This window comes from Xenopus tropicalis, chromosome 7 (assembly GCF_000004195.4).
Source record: "Xenopus tropicalis strain Nigerian chromosome 7, UCB_Xtro_10.0, whole genome shotgun sequence".
Lineage (NCBI taxonomy): Eukaryota > Metazoa > Chordata > Amphibia > Anura > Pipidae > Xenopus > Xenopus tropicalis.
In genome coordinates this window covers 123043080-123058887 of record NC_030683.2, presented here as the reverse complement: position 1 = coordinate 123058887, position 15808 = coordinate 123043080, and the positions used below count along the sequence as shown (strand labels likewise).

The window sequence follows — 15808 nt, the reverse complement described above, 5'->3', positions numbered from 1 at the left end:
ACGGGATTTACAGATCCACTTTATTGTAGTTTGTATGCATGTTTGATTGGCCTTCGTTTGATTCACTTTGATTGGTTATCACCCCTATAAATAACCTGGAGCTGAAGACACACGGAGCTACTAGTAGCAGCTACTTGTCGTGGCTACTAAAACAGACAATGCTGATCATTTACTGATAATCGTCTCTCATTGTCTATGGCAGGGTATTTTCTGCCATTGAGTAGCCGTGAAAAAGTAGCTGCTACTAGTAGCTCAGTGTGTCTTCGCCCTAAGTCATCTTAGTTGGATATACCTTGATTTCATCATACATGACAGAGTTCGTCTTCGGAACATTAATGTAGGGATGTTCATTGCTTGCTGTACTCTGGGAAAATACATAGAAAATAACCACAAACAATTATAATAAAGTATTAATAACAATAATATTAACTTATTAAACATTAAAAATCTGCAGTATTTGATTTTATTCCCATTTCAACCCAACAATAAAGATCACGGTGTTTATGTAATAACAGTCCGATATGATTATTAAACTTTCACACGGATTGTAATCATTCTTAATAAAGAACAATAAAAAGAATATCTAATTAGTTATAAATACTACTCTGTGTCCAGTTGATCAACATTAGGCACATTGTTACCTACTATGTAATATACCTACATACAAAAGCTTTGCATTACCTTTAATTCAGAATATTCCACTGTGGTGTCTCTCGGCATCAGGTCTGTATAGGGGGCTTCACTCTTTGTTTCCTAAAATGGAATGTTTTACACAATGTTTTTTTCTTCTTTTTAACTTTTTTTTTTGAAACTTAGTCGAAACTATTTACTTAATGTGGATTCAGATGCTTTCTGACCATCATCAGCGAAAGGTGCTGATCTTTTCTCTTCTGTATATTTTATTGCAAAATAATTCAACATGAAAACAACAAGCGCTGAAATGAGTCACAAAGCAAGTAAATAGCAATACAGGTATAGCACCCGTTATCCAGAATCCTCGGGACCAAGGGTATTCCGGATAAGGGGTCTTTCTGTAATTTGGAGCTCCATACCTTAAGTCCAGCAAAAAAGCAATAAAACATTAATTAAACCCAATAGGATTGTTTTCCATCCATTAAGGATTATTTATATCTTAGTTGGGATCAAGTACAGGTACTGTTTTATTATTACAGAGAAAAGGGAATCATTTAACCATTAAATAAACCCAATAGGGCTGTTCTGCCCCAATAAGGGGTAATTATATCTTAGTTGGGATCAAGTACAGGTACTGTTTTATTATTACAGAGAAAAGGGAATCATTTAACCATTAAATAAACCCAATAGGGCTGTTCTGCCCCCAATAAGGGGTAATTATATCTTAGTTGGGATCAAGTACAGGTACTGTTTTATTTCTACAGAGAAAAAGGAAATCAGTTTTAAACTTCTGAATTATTTGATTAAAATGGAGTCTACGGGAGACAGGCTTTCCGTAATTCGGAGCTTTCTGGATAACGGGTTTCCGGATAAGGGGTCCCATACCTGTAATACATTATATTTCAAAGGGTTCCTGTACCCCAAAGCTTTTTGTCTAATAAGATACTGTAATTCTATGCTACTTCCCAATACACATTCATTTTACAGTTTCACTGGTTTTAAAGTTATGTGTAAAATGTAATTGCCATTGAAAGCAATGTTATAACGATAACAGGAGTCAGTTCTCCACCAGGTCTGTTAATCAGCTGCCTTGAACATTGTTTGAGGACTCAGAACCAGTAGTGCAGAGAATATTACAAGCTAATATTGCTATACAGAATCTGACAGATACTGTTTCAATAGCAAGTACATTTACAAATAATTTTAAAACCAATGAAAATGTGTAATAATGTATATTGTATATTGGCAAAATGTTCAGAATTATACTTTTTTTAACTGTACCAAAGACATTTTTGGGCAGAGTTCCCCTTTAATGTAGCAAACAAACTATATGACTATGCTGAAACTGTGTCAGTACTCTTCCTTGTGAAGATTAAATCATTATATTTTACTTTAAAGATGATGAATTAGTATTTTTTTATTTTAAATATAATAATTGTGCATATTTTTGCAGAATAACAATGCATCATCCAGATAGGATTGAACTATACAGGAATGATCAAAGCATACAATAACAAGTATTTTACAAAACAACTAATAATAAAGATAGCAACATAACAGCTCAAGTTTGGCACATTTTGAAACTTACCAAATTATTTTTCTTACCTCCAGGTAGAAAACCACTTCACCACAAAAATCTTATTATAGCTTTTCCACTATCACCCCTCCCCAAGGCCCAGTGTCTGTGGGTTACCCCTGATTTATCCCTTTACTTTATTTCTTATATTCAGTCAACAACTAAATGATACGGTCCCCAACCGACTGCCCTATTGCCGCCAATATAATTTGATCGTTTGGCTCCCTGATATCGCCCACCCGTAAGTGGGGATATCGGTTGAAGATCCGCTCGCTTGACGATGTCGCCAAATGAGCAAATCTCAGCGTGTATGGGGACCTTAAGTGGTTGAGGTAGAACTCTTACCCGTAGTACTTTGAGGTCCGGGTGCTCATGCCCCAGACCTTCAGCATAAGGGAGCCAATGTAGGAAAAAATAAGTCTAGGCTTTATAGCATTTATGTGTATATATAAATAAAACTATTGTTTGGTTTTACTGACACCTGAGCCACACATCTACTTTTTTTGCGATCCGGAGTGCCTGCCTGCTTTACTTTTTTGTAACTAAATAATGTCAATTAGACCTGTGGAATCTCATCATGTCACGTATTGACTACTCTAACCCTCTACTGATTGGTCTACTGACTGTCACAACTCTAGGCTCATACAGCTCACTAACAAAGTAGTACCCAACTCTGCCCCATAATATCTCTGAACTTCTCTCCAAATATTCAAGAGACACTTTTGGTCGAGTAAGCAAATAATGTGATTCTAATTCTACCTATTTGTTAAATCTAAATCCTCCCCAAGACAACCAGGCAAATGTCTCCCAGCCAACTGGAATATGTTGTCTCTAGCTGATTTAACTCTAGATTGGTCTTTACTTGACTGTGTGGTTTTTCTTCTGAAATACACTGAAATTTCCTTACCATATTTGTCTTTCCCTGACACCAAGCAGGGCATTGAAGTTGTCTTTTTCTGTAAAAAAATAACTGTATTAATCCCTATATAGTTGATAGATATTAAGGAAGGACTATAGGTAGATCGATACAACAGACAAATACAACAGCTCTATATACCTTAAAATATAGTATAAAATCAATACTATAAGAAGGGGGGCAATGACTGAAGGCAAAATGATGATTTTTGAGAAGCTATTTCCAGGCACACACGCTGTAAGACAAAAAAACAAAATTAATCAACTACAATCTCAGATCATTTCTACATAGAAGTATCCAACTTTAACCATAAGCACCAATTGCAGATTGATCCAATTACCTATAGACCCTATATATAGCCCGTTAAAGATCACTGAAACTATAAAGTGCTTCAGATACCGTATGTTTTTTGATGACCCCTATTGCATTTCTTCTAATCATGGGTCATGAAGACCAGTGTCGGACTGGCCCACCAGCATACCAGGAAAACACCCGGTGGGCCCAGGTATCAGTGGGCCCTCCTGCTCTTGAACTTTTGGCCTATTTCATGGTCATTCCCTATTTCTGAATGGGAACAAAGAGTAGAAATAGATGGAAGGATAGATGCTAGCATGTAAATAAAAGAGACTAGGACAGGGGTGTCAAACTCAATCACATAAGGGGGCCAAAATCTAAAACACAGGCTAAGTCGAGGGACGAATTTTTTTTTAGTTACTATGTGAGGAGAATGAAAATTGATTATGCTTGATGGTCAGACACACTCACCAAGGGCCACATAAAACAGCCAGGCGGGCCGGATTTGGCCCGCAGGCCTTGTGTTTGACATATATGGACTAGGAGAATAAAGAGGTTGGGTGAGGAAAGGAGGAAAAATAGTTTGGAGAGTGGGCCTAGGGTCTAAGGTTTTCTGGTGGGCCCCTGGGGTCCCAGTCCGACACTGATGAAGACTGATGAGTATCTGCTATTTGTGGAGAGTACGTCTGTGGTAATTCAATCTTTATGTACCAACTAACTTGCCTTCTGTCTGGGCAGGGCACACTCATTGGTCAAATGACATACTTCCTAATACCAGATCCCCAAAAATATTATTATGTATTATCCTTAATCCCACCAACCTCGCATACACAACAAATGCCAGTGAAGAGATGAGAAGAGAGAGTCTTTAGCAGAAGGTAAGGAGGTGAATTTTGAGAAAATCATATCCAGCTGGCAGAGGAACTAAGGTGTCCAAACCTGAATATTCTGCCATTTTTAAGCTTGTGTTATCTGTCCATCATTACCAAAAAAGTTACTCTTGTATCACTTTTGAAAATTGAATAACAATTGCCCCATGCGTTCCATATACTCACCTGTGACTGTAACTGCAAATAACAGGGAAGAGAAATTTCCATCCGAGGTATACACCTTACAGCTGTAATTCCCAGAATGAGATTCCTTAACATCATATATTCTCAGTGTCCTTTGTGTCTCATTGTTCAAGGAGATTCTATTCCTATACCAGCTGTACTGGAATGGCCATTGGCGACTCATTGAGAAGTGGCATTCAAGTTGCAGGACTTCACCCTCTTCAAACTCTCGTTTTCCTCCCATATGGGCCACTTTGGCATAAACTGTCAAAACAAGCACATATGAAATTGGTTCAGCCTCCTAAAAGTCACAAGGGGTTGTTAACAAAATTGAAGAGTGAAAATTGCAAAAAACAGGCACAATCATCCATTTTTGGCACTTTCCAACTTGCCTTCAAGACTAACAGAATGGCTGCAGGTCTCTATACTCTTTGGCTGCCGGTAAGGAAAGGTCTGGTCTCTCCTCTGAATTATGTTTATGTAATATATAGTTAATTATAAGGTTCTCTAGTGCCTTTAGCACCCCTGAGCACCATAGTTGTGTGCTGTAAATTACATTAGATCTAGGGGGGTTCCAGGGGGTACGCATAAGCTGCCCACCTCCTGCCAATGCACTCCAAGAACACAGTATCTGGAAAGGCCATCTCTCATAGACTCCATTATAAGAAAATAATTCTAATTTTTAAAAAAGATTTCCTTTTTCTCTGTAATAATAAAAAAGTACCTGTACTTGATCCCAACTAAGATATAATTACCCCTTATTGGGGGCAGAACAGCCCTATTGGGTTTATTTCATGGTTAAATGATTCCCTTTTCTCTGTAATAATAAAACAGTACCTGTACTTGATCCCAACTAAGATATAATTACCCCTTATTGGGGGCAGAACAGCCCTATTGGGTTTATTTCATGGTTAAATGATTCCCTTTTCTCTGTAATAATAAAACAGTACCTGTACTTGATCCCAACTAAGATATAATTACCCCTTATTGGGGGCAGAACAGCACTATTGGGTTTATTTAATGGTTAAATGATTCCCTTTTCTCTGTAATAATAAAACAGTACCTGTACTTGATCCCAACTAAGATATAATTACCCCTTATTGGGGCAGAACAGCCCTATTGGGTTTATTTCATGGTTAAATGATTCCCTTTTCTCTGTAATAATAAAACAGTACCTGTACTTGATCCCAACTAAGATATAATTACCCCTTATTGGGGGCAGAACAGTCCTATTGGGTTTAAATGATGTTTAAATGATTTTTTAGTAGACATAAGGCATGGAGATCCAAATTACAGAAAGATTCCTTATCCGGAAAGCCCAGAGTCCTGAGCATTCTGGATAACCTATACCTGTATTGCAAACTGTATCAGACATTTTGGAAATGAGCCGTATAAGGTTTCAGATTTGCATTTCAGAATAGGGTTAAAACAGACCTGAATCACTTTAGTACTTACAGAACAGGCGCAGATCTATTATGGCAGAATCATTATTCCCCAGCCAGTTCCTCGCAGAGCAGGAAAACATCACATTCTCCCAGTTTATAGTCACAGTTATCTCCTCCCCATGTTCCTTTAGCTCCTCCTTTTTCTTAATGCGGTACCAGGTATAGTTATTAGCGGGAGGGTTGGCATCGCTGGCACATTGTAAAGTCACTTCTTCTCCTTCTTCAATTTTTTTCTCACCATCAAGTTTAATAACTGTAACATTTTTGGGAGGATCTATAAGAAAGTGATTTATCAATAATTTTATGTGCAGCTAGTAACTATTCACTTTAATTCCGTAGAAATATATTAATTATATGCTAAGCAAAAGTGCACAGTTGTAATGCCATGACCTTTTATGTGGTCACAGAGCTCCCCAATGTTTTCTAATATCCTTTTCATTTACAGTAGGGGGTACATTATCCCTTATAATACATGAGTGATACTCAGAGTTCCCTGTATAACTCAGCCTGCAGCCTTGTGCCTTTATATGGGCACAGAACCCCTCAGTGACTTCTAATATCCTTATCATTTACAGTAGGGGGTACATTATCCCTTATAATACATGAGTGATACTCAGAGTTCCCTGTATAACTCAGCCTGCAGCCTTGTGCCTTTATATGGGCACAGAACCCCTCAGTGACTGCTAATATCCTTATCATTTACAGTAGGGGGTACATTATCCCTTATAATACATGAGTGATACTCAGAGTTCCCTGTATAACTCAGCCTGCAGCCTTGTGCCTTTATATGGGCACAGAACCCCTCAGTGACTGCTAATATCCTTATCATTTATAGTAGGGGGTACATTATCCCTTATAATACATGAGTGATACTCAGAGTTCCCTGTATAACTCAGCCTGCAGCCTTGTGCCTTTATATGGGCACAGAACCCCTCAGTGACTTCTAATATCCTTATCATTTACAGTAGGGGGTACATTATCCCTTATAATACATGAGTGATACTCAGAGTTCCCTGTATAACTCAGCCTGCAGCCTTGTGCCTTTATATGGGCACAGAACCCCTCAGTGACTGCTAATATCCTTATCATTTACAGTAGGGGGTACATTATCCCTTATAATACATGAGTGATACTCAGAGTTCCCTGTATAACTCAGCCTGCAGCCTTGTGCCTTTATATAGCCATCCTTATAACATCCTTACAATTCACAGTAGTGGGGTATATTAACCCCTATAATACATGAGTGATTTTAGCAGTACCAAGTATTGTAGAATCCTACGTGTGTGCCCTCTGTAAGAGCTAATATTTTAACTTTGTGTTGCTCAGGAGAATATTGCTCCAGTGAGAGGTTTTATTGCTTTTTTGGAATCAGAAGGAATAATGGCAAATTTGACACAGTTTCATTTATTATTTTTTTTTAAGTTACAGTACAAAACAATTACTTGGGCACAATATCAAAACTGATATACTGTAACTATGGAGTGCACAGTTGAAGTAGAGACAGAGCTTGAGAAGCTCAGACACAGTGATAGTATTAGAAGATGCCATCAAAAGTCAAAAACAAACAACTAATGTTTTATCATTAACATTTTTACTCACTTGATACATATAAATAAGTTCTAGTGTATTTAAATAAGTAAATGTACAGTTTCTTTTTCTGTTACCAGGCAACATTTAATGTTTGCTCCTAACAAATTGCATTGACTTCTTAACAACAAGAAGATGCTATCACAAAAAAGTACCCTTATATCATTCACATTTTTACTCCGTGCTTATTATAAAGAAATACATGATTTGCAAATAATTCTCAGCACCCAACATCAACTAAAGCTCAAATGGAGAAAATGATAATTATCGGAAAAACGAAACACAAAGGAAAAATGATTTTGCGGGCAAGGTGAAATGGAAATTGCTATTATTACATAAAGGGAGCAGAACAACAGAAAAACATTTGTCTCCAAGATATAAAACCAGTTGAACAAAGAAGCTCTGCCCCGGTTGATCCCTATAGGGCAACACAAAGGCTTGAGAGAGGTTTTGGGGGTGGGACGGGGTTTGGTAACAAAAACTGCTCTGGGATAAAAACGAAAATACCAAGGAACTGTACAATGGCTCCAATACATATGGAGAAATATAAAAAGTGATACTTACATGTGATATCTAAGGTGGCTGTGTCCTCTAAGACCTGTCCCGTACGGTAATTAGATTCACATACAATGGGAGAGCCATCATCCTGATAGGTCGGGATATACTCAATTTCACTTACAAATCTCCAGACTCCTCCCTCAAGTTCTTCGCTCCGCTCTGTTCTATTAAAGCCGACTTTGTTCCATTGAAGCACAGGGGGATTGTGGGCACAAGTGTGCTGTACAGAGCAGGTGATACGGGCAGGGGTACCTTCAGTCAGACTGGGGGGCAGCGTTAGTACTGGTCTCTCTGGTGTATCTGTAAGAAATTAGATGCATATTTCCTTGTAGAAAAGAAGTGCTGTATGTAAGGTAAAGAAAGTTCTTCTGGTTGTCTATATGTATATCCTATGTGCCTGTCTATATGTATATCCTTGTGTCTGATAATTATGGGACATGTTATTTTGGCATAAAGTGTTGAACTGGCTGACCGAGGGAGAAAGCCCCACGAGCCCTGGTTCTGGTGGCCCCAGCCTTGTCCATCGTCATAGTATTGGGTTCCCTTCTGTCCCCTAGTGCTGGGGACCAGACCCCTTTTCACTACACTGCTGTAACTTGCCAATTACTCCAACCATTGTGTATACCCAAACTCTTTTGGGCAGGGCCCTCTTCACCTTTTGTATCGGTTACTGATTGCTTTATATGTTACTCTGTATGTCCAATGTATGTAACCCACTTATTGTACAGCGCTGCGGGATATGTTGGCGCTTTATAAATAAATGTTAATAATAATAATAATACCCAGAGGCCATAGGGCATTACACAAGCTGAAAAAATAGGTATATCTGTTCTAAATACAACACCTTAGCCCTATATCTGTATTTAAAAGGCACCAACCACATATTTTGAACGCTCTTTCCAAATATTTGTGGTCTTCAAAACAGACTGTATCCACTTACCATTAATCTGTTGTAATCAGCAATTACAAAACATCTAAATATGATGGAAATTTCACAAAAATAAATAATTCAAGGTCTAATTCAAATCTGAATGTCAATACTGCTATAGAATATAGATTGCGCCTGACCTATGCTATGTTTCTGCCATTTTGCTGTGTGCCCTAATAACCTAGTTAACTAGCGATGGTTACAGTAAAGTCTATAACACATGGTGCTTGATTGCTTGACATTTGAAGGTGATAATCCAGGGAAACCTACAATGATTCCCAATCATGTCCATTCAAGAAGCACTAAACAAAGTGTGTAATAGGTCTCAAAGCATAGTTTAACATACTATACAATAAATGATTACCTGTCACTATCTTATGTTATTAAGACTAACTAAGAATAAATTAAGATTAACTATGTTATTGTCCTTTGGGCCAACCGTACCTGGGTCTATTCCTAATGTTTTACAACCCACAAATTTTCCAGCTTGGCAGGTGATGGCTACGGCAATTATCAGTGGAGATGAAATGCCCAGCTCTTTGTCTGCCTGCCACAAAAATGCATGGGTGGCAAACTGCTAAGAAAAGCTTATTGCCATTGTTTGGTTGCTGGCTTGAATCCTGCATTGGGTCAGCTCCCCTCAGGTTACTGCAAAAGGTCGGTATTTTACAAGTAGGACTTGCAGATGCTGTTATGGGTGCAGATTGGGTAACAGGACCCAAGTGAGACTATAAACTAAGTATGATTAGTACTTATGTCAATGTTCTAACTGTTATTTTCCCATTGGGTATCTTACCTGTCACCTGAACCCGGACTTTATTAAATCCTCTGTACTGATTACAGTTAATATTCCCATTTATACACGGATAATACGTTTCACTGTCTCTCACATCATCAATCCTCAGGGAGCAGCTGTTTGATTCATTCCCCACCAGGAACGTTCGGCCTCTGAATGCTTCATGTATATCCAATGGGTTTTCATTATTAAAGATTTGGGGGTCAGCAAATGGCTGCTCCCTGTACCAAATCAGTTGGAAGTCTACAAACACCCAGGGGAATGTGCAGGGGATCTCCACACAGGATCCCCTCAGTGCTGGGATGGACTCCGGGAGGGAAGCGAGGAGATCCTGAGACTCTGAGCCTGGGAACCAACCTGAGCAACACACAGGAACATTAGTGCAACCTCAGCAATGAAAAGAATTTTAACTTAACAAGCACAATTATGTCTAACACAACCCAAGGAATGGAATGGATCCACCATGAGTATGAACAACGGTGTAATATTAAGTGACATGGAATAAAAACAAACATGAATCAGACAGGGCACATTTCTGGTTCTTTGTATATCTTCCTCTGTTATAACTCTAGACAGAAAAACACAATTTATGGAATGGAAAATTAATTATATCCTTTGGATACATTTTTACATTCTCGGCATTATAAAGGCCCAATGATTGTTGTGCATTTAACCTTCCAGTGGAGCTCTGTGTCCAAAAGTGGCAGACAGACACTAAGGGGTCTATTCATCAAAGTACGATCGCTCTGAATACAAATAATTTGTATTTCTTCGTAGCTTGCGTATTTTTGCCGTTTTTTTCTTTATTTTGTGCGACCGTACCGTGCCGTACCGTACCGTGCGTCAAAGTAATTTAGTCTAGAAAACATCTAACATAAAGGGGCCTTGTCTGTAGGAGCATAGGATGATGGGACACTATAGGGCTCATTTAAGCCTACAAGTGTAGTGAGCAATGATCAATTTCAAGCACAATCACCATCATTTTTACCCATAATGCTCTGTTTATCCCCGCCTAAACTCCAGAGTTGTTGCAGTCGCAAGGGAGCATTGCTCCTGACGCAGTTGTGGGTGAAATGAATGCATTTGCGCTTGCAGCTTGGACACAGTTGTGCTGAATGTTTTGGATCACCATTTGGATCAATCTTCTGGTGGGTCTTCCACTGGGGTATTTTTTTATGGAACTTAGGGTGGCTCAGTTACCTACCCTAAATACTTAGTGCCTCAACTTAATAGTCCAGCCCTCAGACTTTCTGCTCTTCACTCATAGACTCTCATTCTCTAATATGAACTTCACTGGAGCCTTCAGATTCTAAAGCAGAACCTTAAATTAAATGGGGAGACTAGTCCTGTGATTCAAAACCTTCTTTCACCAGTGCAATAAAGAAATAAAGATCATGGATGACAGTGACTGTACACTATAAACATTCTTTGGAAAGTAACAGGTTCTGGATTAATTGTTAAATGGTGTTGGGATATAAGTTTTACCTTGAAGAGCAGCCAGAAAAAGTATCCTCCTTAATGATATTTGACATTCCATTATCTATTGACACATCCACGCTGCCTTGGGGAGCTCTGCGTTTTGCTTTTGTTTTAAACTACACAAACAACAAAATGAAAAACATCTTTCATGCACAGTTATATCCAAGTGTCTCAGCAAGTGATGCAGATCCCGTATATTATATCTATAATATCTCACTATATTGCGTGGGGTCCTGCATCCACCGATGCCTTATCTGAAGTCCACTTTCCCAAAAATAAGGGTTAAAAGTTTCAAGTAGAATAAAACTACCTAAAATACAAACCCACCCAGATATACATGCATTAATACAAATTCTCCAAAAACATAAAATGTTGTATAATATCACTACTTATTTTTAAACAGTTTTATCCAGGGCAAATTCCATTTTACAGCTAATTATAAGAGTCATTTACTTGGGCAAATGTACGTGCAAAATGCACTTTTGTACCAAGTTTACAGTTATTTTCCCCAGAATGCATCATTTTCCCCACAGTTTGGGGGTGAGGGAGCTGTTTTTGCTCTGGAAGTTTTCTTAGTCGGAATTCCATTAGTTCCGGCACTTGTGTGAAAATCACAGAAGGCTTTCTTTAGGCACAATGCCACTATGTGAGAACCTTGGAATTACAGCCAACTAGAAGATAGCTCCAGGGTTCCTTTGCATCAAGAAAGCAAGGTGAGAACAAAGATACCTTTTTCAAATGTGAGTATGGATATTCTCCTGTACTAAGCATAACAGACAAAGAACAATTTCTGGTTTGCTCAAAGACTGTACAGAATTATATCATACAATGATACCAGCATACAGATGGAAAAGAACCCTGGAAGGCACAGACCCATTTAGCCATACTCCAGTGCAGGTAGGGTTCCAGTAAAGAGTAGAATGACTATGCCTACTAAACACCCCAACTAGTAAACTGTCAGTTTAGGGCTATGTAAATGTACTTACACGGGATGATTCCAAATGAAATACCAACGCTGTACTTACAGGTCTTCATCCATCCCGTTTCTGGTCATAAAGTTCAAGAAAAGGGAAACATAAACTGGAGCTTCTATAGTCTGTAACCACCCACGGCAGGTTCCTTCTCAAAAAGTGGCTTCATGTCCTAATACTTTGTGTTTCCTGTCCCGCATTGACGTTCATTATGTGCTTTCACTATGTGAGGAACTAGGACTTGAACTTAAAATGCCTTTTCTATTAGCTTCAGTTCTCTGTTTTAGCTCAGTGGTTTTGACTTCTAGGATAGTCATTCCTTAAGGATATATACAATTTGGGTTATATTGTTTTTTTTCTGAGCACAACACATTATACTTGTGTAATACTTTGAGATTCAAACGAGACAATAAAGGTCCCCATACATGGGCCGATTTTAGCTGCTGATATGGGTCCCTTAGACCGACTCCGCAGCTAATCGGCCCCTGTATGGGCACTACCGACGGACCTGCCCGACTGATATCTGGCCTGAAATCAGCCAGATATCGATTGGGCAGGTTAAAAAATCTAGTCGGATTGGTGACCGCATCGGCTCGTTGATGTGACATTGATCCGACATTGCCTATACCCGTTGTTATAATCCGATCGTTTGGCCCCAGAGCCATGATTCTCCCGATATCGCCAACCCGTAGGTGGGGGATATCGGGAGAAGATCTGCTCGCTTGGCGTCATTGCCAAGCGAGCGAATCTGAAGGTGTATGGGCACCTTAAGACAGTTATCATCCTTATTTAACATAAACAGAAAACTCCATTGGAAGCTACTTGGCACAGGGACTTTTTGCCGTTTGGTTCTCAACACTTTGCACGTAATCTTAAATGTTAATTTATGTCTATTAGCATTTGTTTTTACAGTATAAGTGATTAGTGAGAGTCTGTAAAGTTTAAAATTTTTGAAAATATTTGAAAAATAAAATACCTTGCATTTTAAAGACTAACCTCCCATTGTCATCTCCAGAAGCTAGCCAGGTTTTAGTTACCAATTTTATTGGTATTATAAATACATCTCAAAAATTCCAGTTTGGAAAACCTGAATGTGAAAATAATAGATTTTTTGTATTGCCGCAAATTATTTGAATTCTAATTTTAGAAAATTGGCCCCTTCAATTCAATATATCTGGTAGTTCAAACTTATATGTCAATATAAAACCTGGTAGTTTATCTAGGGGAGGCAAAAGCCCCATCAGAAAACTCTGCATTTTGCCTCTGAAGTGGAAAAAAATCCTTCCCAACTCCAAGATGGACCAAGACCAATCCTTGGATCAACTTGTACTAAGAACTCTCCCATAACCCTGTATTCCCTCACTTGTACTGAGAGCTATCTCCCATAACCCTGTATTCCCTCACTTGTACTGAGAGCTATCCCCCCTACCCCTGTATTCCCTCACTTGTACTGAGAGCTATCCCCCTACCCCTGTATTCCCTCACTTGTACTGAGAGCTATCTCCCCTACCCCTGTATTCCCTCACTTGTACTGAGAGCTATCTCCCATAACCCTGTATTCCCTCACTTGTACTGAGAGCTATCTCCCCTACCCCTGTATTCCCTCACTTGTACTGAGAGCTATCTCCCATAACCCTGTATTCCCTCACTTGTACTGAGAGCTATCTCCCCTACCCCTGTATTCCCTCACTTGTACTGAGAGCTATCTCCCCTACCCCTATATTCCCTCACTTGTACTGAGAGCTATCTCCCCTACCCCTGTATTCCCTCACTTGTACTGAGAGCTATCCCCCCTACCCCTGTATTCCCTCACTTGTACTGAGAGCTATCCCCCCTACCCCTGTATTCCCTCACTTGTACTGAGAGCTATCCCCCATACCCCTGTATTCCCTCACTTCTACTGAGAGCTATCCCCCCTACCCCTGTATTCCCTCACTTGTACTGAGAGCTATCTCCCATACCCCTGTATTCCCTCACTTGTTCTGAGAGCTATCTCCCCTACCCCTGTATTCCCTCACTTGTACTGAGAGCTATCTCCCCTACCCCTGTATTCCCTCACTTGTACTGAGAGCTATCCCCCCTACCCCTGTATTCCCTCACTTGTACTGAGAGCTATCCCCCATACCCCTGTATTCCCTCACTTGTACTGAGAGCTATCCCCCCTACCCCTGTATTCCCTCACTTGTACTGAGAGCTATCCCCCATACCCCTGTATTCCCTCACTTGTTCTGAGAGCTATCCCCCTACCCCTGTATTCCCTCACTTGTACTGAGAGCTATCCCCCCTACCCCTGTATTCCCTCACTTGTACTGAGAGCTATCCCCCATACCCCTGTATTCCCTCACTTGTACTGAGAGCTATCCCCCCTACCCCTGTATTCCCTCACTTGTACTGAGAGCTATCCCCCCTACCCCTGTATTCCCTCACTTGTACTGAGAGCTATCCCCCATACCCCTGTATTCCCTCACTTGTACTGAGAGCTATCCCCCCTACCCCTGTATTCCCTCACTTGTACTGAGAGCTATCCCCCATACCCCTGTATTCCCTCACTTGTACTAAGAACTCTCCCATAACCCTGTATTCCCTCACTTGCTAAGAATCCATCCAACCCTTAAAGCTATCTAATGTATCAGCCAGCACGACTGATTCGGGGAGGGAATTCCACAACTTCACAGCTCTCACAGTAACAAACCCTTTCCGAATATTTAAATGGAACCTCCCTTCTTCTAAACGGAGTGGGTACCCTCGTGTCCGTTGGAAGGACCTACTGGTAAATAAAACATTAGAAAGGTTATTATATGATCCCCTTATATATTTATACATAGTTATCATATCCCCCCTCAAGCGCTTCTGCTCCAGCGTAAAAAACCCTAACATGGTCTTTCCCCATAACTGAGACTTTCCATACCCTTTACCAGCTTATAAAGTGAAAAAAAAAATGTTTAGTGCTTTACTTGGTCCGCCCAAGCATTGTGTTATATATTTCTGCAGATCCCTTTTTTCTTCCCCTCCGTTGGAGCTCCAGAATAACAAAACAAAACAATTAATGCAATTAGTTTGTGAAATATGCGGTAACACCCTTTGCAAATGTGTGTGTCTCAATTTCCAAGGCACAATAAATTTAAAGTGATATCCCCACTGAGGTAAGTGCCCAGTCATAACCAATGGGAAAACCTCTCCAGCGGTGAGTCAACCAATGACCTAAGCATTATGCCCCTTAGTGCTCTTGCACTTGTGCCCCCCGGAGACAGAAATAGTGTTTACCCAAAGGCATTCCTGTACATTGCATGTTGTTACACATTTACACCTTCTGTCATAGTTTATTCTAAACCTATTTATAATAAAATGGCCATAACCCCATGCAATTGGTTTAAAGTTTTATAAATAAAGCTTTAGCAGTACAGGTATAGGACCCCTTATCCAGAATGCTTGGGACCAAGGGTATTCCGGATAAGGGGTCTTCCCGTAATTTGGATCTCCATGCCTTAAGTCTACTAAAAAATCAATAAAACATTAATTAAACCCAATAGGATTGTTTTGCATCCAGTAAGGGGTAATTATATCTTAGTTGGG

At 39.6% G+C, this 15808-nt stretch overlaps 1 protein-coding gene across 1 annotated transcript; it reads right to left on the bottom strand.

The window, feature by feature from the left end:
* Positions 1–463: 463 nt before the first annotated feature.
* LOC105947865 (sialoadhesin) lies at positions 464–11617 on the bottom strand. Its single transcript, XM_031906566.1, has 9 exons — positions 11271–11617; positions 9786–10142; positions 8068–8361; positions 5927–6190; positions 4475–4735; positions 3267–3360; positions 3117–3165; positions 682–753; positions 464–556 (listed from the first exon to the last, which is right to left on the bottom strand). The coding sequence occupies exons 1-9, from the start codon at positions 11320–11322 to the stop codon at positions 464–466; spliced, it is 1536 nt and encodes a 511-aa protein (XP_031762426.1). The 5' UTR covers positions 11323–11617.
* Positions 11618–15808: the final 4191 nt, after the last annotated feature.

Excerpts from the sequence above, each read along its gene's own strand:
- LOC105947865 (XM_031906566.1), bottom strand. The coding sequence starts at position 11,322 with ATGGAATGTCAAATATCATTAAGGAGGATACTTTTTCTGGCTGCTCTT. Across the intron at positions 10,143-11,270 it reads TTTTCTGGCTGCTCTTCAAG|GTTGGTTCCCAGGCTCAGAG; the intron begins GTAAAACTTATA and ends TGTGTTGCTCAG. Across the intron at positions 557-681 it reads TGGAATATTCTGAATTAAAG|AATGATTACAATCCGTGTGA; the intron begins GTAATGCAAAGC and ends TTCTTTATTAAG.